A 7,290-nucleotide genomic window follows, 5' to 3' on the forward strand; every position below is an offset into this window, starting at 1 on the left:
TATGAATAACAATCTAATTAAAAATTAAATTGTAGAATAAAGTTTTTGTAAATTATTATCTTAAGTGTATAATTCATAAAAAACATTCAAAAAATTGTACAGTTAACGATTAATTACAAGTATAGTGAAGCTGCAAATACAATATCCCTTTTAAGTAATTTAATTGCTTCACTAAATTTGTTTTCAAGTTCTGTGTTGCCCATATGTTTTACTGCTTGTAAAAGTTGTCGAAGTACTTCCTCCAAACGTCTCATGCATCTAATAATAGAACCTACATAAATAATTTTAATTATGTATTAAAAATATATAAAATGTATTCAAAATAAAAAATTTGTATGAATGATTAACCTTCAAATATATCTGTCATTTTACAAATTTGTAAAAATGTTGCGCCTTTACACCATGCATAAACAACATCCATTAAAAATGGTTTCAATCTTTCTACATATGAGTCTTCATTCAATTCTAGCATTGATTCTCTAGATGCTTTTGCTATTTTCCTTGCAGTGTCTTGCATTTGTCTTAATGGTCCACTTAATTCCTCGATGCTTTTGGGAACTTCACTTGATTTATCATCACATACAAAACAGCTGATTAATGCAGTAATTTGAGGAACAGTCAAGGATTTAAAAAATCCATTAAATAACATTTCTGTCAATAACAGTTCATCAGCACCATTTAGTTCACAAGCAACGCGCCCTTTTAATTCTATAACATCTGTTGCTGTACAATAAAGTAATCGACGTAAAACTCGTTTTCTACATTTTAATTCATCCATTTGTAAAACAGATTTTGCATATTTTAATTCAGTTTTAGCATCTATTAATTTTTTACCGTAATCTTCTTTGATTAAAAACTTTTCATAAAAATCATTTAAGTTGGAATCCTATAAAATACATACTTGAAATATAATTGAATGTTTATTTAGTTTAAAATGTTGCGACTTACTTTATGCATTGGATGGTCATACAGCCTTTTTTCTAAAACTTCTATCCTTTTTATTATATCTTTAAATTCAGTATCTTCTATTTGCATATCTGTAATAGGATTAAGTAAAGGAGGTCCATCTGGAAATCGTTTTTTAACTTCTTGTATCGTTTTTAATACACTCTTTCTATTATCAGACGATCTCAAATCTTTTGGATAATATAATCTCAGGGAACTGATTTGTGAAATTAGTGTATGTAATACAGGAATTACTTCTACTTCTCCTTCTTCATTTTTAGAACAAGGTATTGGAATAGCTTCTGTAGAATCTTTAGAAACATTAAGTAAAATATCAACAATAATAGTTGTCTTTTCTTTTTCAGGATTTTTTGGAGTCTTTTTTTTGAAATTAATTATAATACCCCAATCAAAAATTTCTTTTTCATTTTTAACCTATTAATAGACATCAAACAAGTTTTTGTTTCATTAAAAAATAGCAAATGCAACATTTAACAAAAATTTCAAAATAATAGTATTTAAAAAATAAAATAGTTCTTACTTTTACCATTCTCCCAGGTTGAAGAAAAGGAAGTAAATATTCTGGTTTTGTTAAATATGATCGAAAGTCTCCACTTAGACAATCTAATTGTTTTCTAATATCATGGTAAGATGACATTAAGCTAAATTTTTCAAATTGAATATCATCAAATTTATTTTGTAATTCTTTCACCTCTATGTATTTTCAATTAAATAAATTTATTTTTTAATTTAAAGTGTATGAATTTTTCTATATTATATATTATATATAAAAATAAATCTTACTATTAAATAATTTGGGAATTGCTGCTTGATTTTGAAATTGATAAAAACTTCTTTCTAACATGTATTCAGGATTTATTTCTTCAACTCTTAAAAGATTTAAAACCATATTGTAAGTTAAATGAAAAGCAGAATTAATTGGATCTGGTTTTCCTTGTACAATATCTTTTCCTACGCTTGGACTCACTTGTTCATCAATCATCAAAATAACAATTCCCTTTTCATCTAGTCCTCTTCTACCAGCACGTCCGGACATTTGTATATATTCACCGGATGTAATCCACCGAAAATCTCTTCCATCAAATTTGCGTGGTGCAGTAAATAAAACAGTTCTAGCAGGCATATTTAAGCCCATTGCAAAAGTTTCTGTTGCGAATAATGCCTTAATTAAACCTTCACCAAATAAAATTTCTACAGTTTCTTTTAGAATTGGAAGGAGTCCTCCATGATGTATACCTATTCCACGTCTCAACAAAGGTAAGACATTTTCAACTTGTGGTAATCTTCTATCATCTTCATTAAGAACATCCATTGCATTATTAAATACTTCATCGACTAATTTCTTTTCTTCAGCTGTGTTAAGATCTAATTTAGCAAGTTGCATAGCATAAACTTCACAATCTTTTTTTGAAAAACTAAAAATTATAACTGGTGCAAAATTTCTTTCCATTATCATTTTTACTATTTTAAAAATATTTGATTGGCCAGAATTATTTTTATATATTGAACCTCTACGGGCTTTTATATCACTTTTAGTAGCATCACATTGCAAGCATGATATTGCTCTGTTAAAATTATCCTCTTTGAATTGACCATATTCATCTACTACCTAAACATACATTTAACAAATACTTACTATATTTATAAATAAATTAATGAATTGTAACTATGTATTACAAACCAAATGAATTCCATCTCCACCAATAGGAAATATATAATGTTGTAAAGGTGTTGGTCTATAATCTGTATAAACAACATGACATGGTTGATGATGTAAATGTGCAACCCATTCAACAAATTGACGTGCATTTGGTATAGTTGCAGATAAAAAAACATAGTGAACATTATCCGGTAATAAAATTAACGTTTCTTCCCAAACTACACCTCTTTCTTTGTCACGCATATAATGAATTTCATCAAATATTACCCATCCAACTTCTCGCATTACCTAAAAACAAGAATTTTTTTCATATAATTTTATTTTATTTAAAAATATATAATTTTAATATACCTCAGATCCTCTGTAAAGCATATTTCGTAAAATTTCTGTAGTCATTATTAAAATACTTGCAGTTGGATTTATCGTTACATCTCCAGTAATTAAACCAACATCCTTAAATTCTTCATAAAATTCTCTATATTTTTGGTTACTCAATGCTTTTATAGGAGTTGTATATATGACTCTTTGTTTATCTCGCAAAGAACATGCAATAGCATATCTATACAAGTTTTTATTAATTTAAAAATATTGAATAATACATTTAAATTTTAACTAAATAAAATATTATGGTACTTATTACATTATTTAGGTACATTATTAAATATTAAATTATTTATTTATATAATTTTAAAAATAATTATTAAACTTAATTTAATATAAAAAAATCAAATCGAAATTATTTATACAATATTAAATACAATATAAAATCTTATTAAATACAACTTATCCTGCTGATGTATGTGCAGATACTAAAACCGACTGATTATTTTCTATACATAATATTGCTTCTTTTTGAAAAGGATCTAAAACAAATTTGTATTCCTTGGCTGGCTTATTAGTTATACTTTCCAATGAAATATACTCTTGATCTGATGGTATTGCAACTTCATGTGTACAAGATTCTATAGTATCTATACTATGAACTTTAATTTGAGATTCAATCTCATTTAAACTACACATAAAAATATTATAATTAAATAATAACAAAATATAAAAAAATTTTAATTTAGCTTACTTAGCATCTTCTAAAAGTGTTTCACATTTTAGTTTTTTTATTGGGCATTCGATATTAATTTCCTTATTTTTCCGTTTTAAACTATTCGTTATCCTGTATTTAATAAAAATATAATTTATGAAACTACAATATTATCATTAATTTATCTATTCATATTCAGGTCAGTTTTACATAGTTGTTGAAGAATTGTGAAAATGTAATAATTTAAAAATTTAATTATGTGCATTACCTTGCTTTTACATCAACGTCACTAGCTTCTTCAAATACATTAAATAGATCATCATCTATAAAATCTTCCATTTTTTAAGATTATAATATCAAAACTTGATTATTTAACTATCAGTTTCTAGATTACAAAGTTGCAGCACGCGTAGTAATAGGAATTAGTAACAATAATTAATAGCAACGGAAACCTATTATTATTGGCTATTATAAATGTGGCAATTTTAATATGAAATGCTACAAGATATTCCACCAGATATGAATAATAATGATGCATTATTTTTTATAAAATTCATTTTCTATGAAATAGAATTAATAATCGAAATATGAAATATATCTAAAATTTCTTCAAATAAAAAAAATATAAATAAATTGTATATTATATGTTAAAAAAATTAATATAAGTGTTATTTCTTAAAAGTATTGTTGCTTGTATAATGTACTATAATAAAACATATAAATGTTGATAACTTTGTTAAGACTTACTCTTCGAATGTATACTTTTCAGTAAAGAATATAATGTTACACACAATTTACATTGCATAAATGCTAGCACACTTTCTTCTTATTTGTCCTATTGCTGTTTTCTATTTGCTTTTGCAGGCGGCCATATTCAATAGAAAGTCAGATATATCGAATAATTATTTTTTAGGATCAATTAAGGTTCTTCGAGTACATTTTAAATTTTACATAAGCACTCTAAGAGCGTTACTATCTTTTATCATTTAAAAATTGCTAAACAGAAAAAATTCGTTAATGCAATTGCTCTGCTTGATAATATAATTTATAATACATAATATATGTTATATAATTTAGTAATGATATAATATATTATACTAATATGTGTGTTTATATCTATAATAAAAACAAATTGAATCAATTCATTTCTTACTTAAATTGTATAATTTATACTGTAGGAATTTTTTGTTATATTATTATAATGTAAACGTGCTAAATTTTATATATAATTGAAAATATATAAATTCGTGAAGTATATTATATTGATCATGTGACTGAAATGATGCATGATTATGAGATCATATTTAAAAATAATATTGTAAGCACTTGTTTATTTGTAATTTTATAATGTTAAACAAATTATACTGTCCATGTATGACCAAACAAATATAAATTTAAATTTTATCAATATTCGTGGTAACATGATACATATCACTTATTCAAGCTCAACTCAGATTTTCACATATTACATATCAGAAATGTATTTCAGATTTTTATTTTTATTTAACTTCATCAATATATTTTGTTATAAAATGGAAAAATATCAATCAATTCAGTTGATTAGCATTCCTTATATATATACATAAAATAGCATTGTATATTATATATAATATTATATAATATAATATATAATAATATTGTAGTAGAGTTACTACAAGCTTGATAAGCTCTTGCAATGAGTAATCTGTAGATTTAAATATCTTAGTTCTCTTTACATATATATTGTTAAGCATTGCGTCATTTTTATTTACGCCTACAAATATTTAAATATAGTAACTTTTTTCCAACTTATTAATACCTACATCATTATAATATTGTCTTAATACATCAATTAATTATTTTTATATTATGCTTATTTATTGTTTTATTTAATTTTTCTTTGCAGATTATTTTTAAATTGTGATTTATATAGTTTTTATTATTGTTGTTTATGTAAATACATCGATAACATTTCTTGTAATAAATTAATTAAAACAACATTATTTGAAAATAATTTATTTCACACGTTATCTACAAATTCTAATACTAATAATATTTTTGTAATTTTAGAATTTGTTTAATGATCATAATTTTTAATGATGATAAGTCTTTTATTAAATATTAATAATGTTAATTGAATGTTAATTTGAGCCTATAAGAAATTGTTTTAAATGTCCATTTAATTATATATTTTATTCATATTTGTTTTAAGAACGAAAAATTTGTATACAATTAAATTAAAAAATTTATTAAAAATATTACCTAAAATTTTTTAATGTAGCAGCTATACATATTTTTTTAATTGAAAAAAAGTTTATCTCTTGGACCCCCTTTTTTCCCAAAACTCATTTTTTACGTGAAATCATAAATCTTATATATTAAAACCAGTCGTAAAATAAAGCTAAAAATAATCTAAGAAACTAAAAAATCGTCTCTAAATCAATTACAAATTTAGAATGTTAGTAAAATAAAGAAGGATGACAATGGTAGATTTTAAGCGTTGTAATGGAGTGATTATAATTGAATTATGAATTTAGAGCGCAATATAATGTCGTACGATAGATTTGATTACGATATGATGTAATATCATACTGTATAACATACTACAATATATATAAGATGACATGTATAATATTGCAGTACTACTTACCGTTACTACCACCTTACGCGTATTTTTTCTTCCTAAACACATATTAATAAATGAAAATAGAGTAGACATTATATATTTAAATACTTTCGATATTGTGTTTGGTTAAACGACGTATACAAATACAGATTATATATTTCCATTGAAAATTTTACAATAAGCTTATAGCAATATTGTGTTTTAGCATAATTTATATATTAAAACAGCACCAAGATTTTTCAGTATTTATGAAAACCAATTAGATTAGATATTAGAAATATTTAATATCTTTTAGTTAGTATAACATAAATAATATATTCCATTTTCAAAATTTGCATCGTATTGTAGAGAATGATAACATAATATGCAAGTCACTCCTACTCGAATTCTTGTCAATAGTGTCAATAAGTCATTTGTGTAACTGATTTTATAAATTTAGTAGTTGATTATAATTCATTTTCCAAGTGGAAAATGGTAAGTGAAAGTTTAAAAATTTTCAATTAACAATGCTTTCCTATAAAATAAGATATATATTCAATTGATTGCTAGTTTATTGTTCCATCGAACATATTTTCAAGTATCCAGCCTTGAAATGATTAAAGAAAATTGAGATTTTTTTTTGCTTTTCTCGATTTTCCTCGCTGCGTTCTTTTCATTAGCTGATGTAGTTCAGTAATTAAGGTTATTAAGTAAATTAACAACAACTGAAAAGAATTGCTAAATCTTTTAACTGATGCTATTTTGAGGAAAAAATGTTGAATTAATGATGTATATTCTTATATAACGAATCTTTGATATTGAAGCGTGTACCGTCAATCAAATTAAATACCGAAGATCATTTAGATTTATGTATAATTGTTGGACAGTTCTATAGATTTATCTTGAATAACTTATAATACAAGATTTTAAATAAACATATATTTAGACATTATATGCTTCTAGAAAAGGTAAATAAATTTTTTTTTGATAATCATATGTTTACGATAGTGAGCATTTCCGAATAGAAAAACGCAAATAATAGAT

General features: G+C 24.1%; 1 protein-coding gene across 1 annotated transcript; it reads right to left on the reverse strand.

Moving 5' to 3' along the window:
* Positions 1-27: 27 nt before the first annotated feature.
* Mtr4 (exosome RNA helicase Mtr4) lies at positions 28-4,157 on the reverse strand. Its single transcript, XM_011505279.1, is given in 10 exon segments — positions 28-271; positions 349-886; positions 949-1,380; positions 1,487-1,659; positions 1,750-2,575; positions 2,648-2,914; positions 2,978-3,194; positions 3,405-3,638; positions 3,702-3,794; positions 3,931-4,157. Coding segments are annotated over 10 exon segments (3,009 nt in total). The 5' UTR covers positions 4,002-4,157; the 3' UTR covers positions 28-113.
* Positions 4,158-7,290: the final 3,133 nt, after the last annotated feature.

This window comes from Ceratosolen solmsi, unplaced genomic scaffold (genome assembly GCF_000503995.2).
Source record: "Ceratosolen solmsi marchali unplaced genomic scaffold, CerSol_1.0 scaffold5, whole genome shotgun sequence".
Taxonomy (NCBI): domain Eukaryota; kingdom Metazoa; phylum Arthropoda; class Insecta; order Hymenoptera; family Agaonidae; genus Ceratosolen; species Ceratosolen solmsi.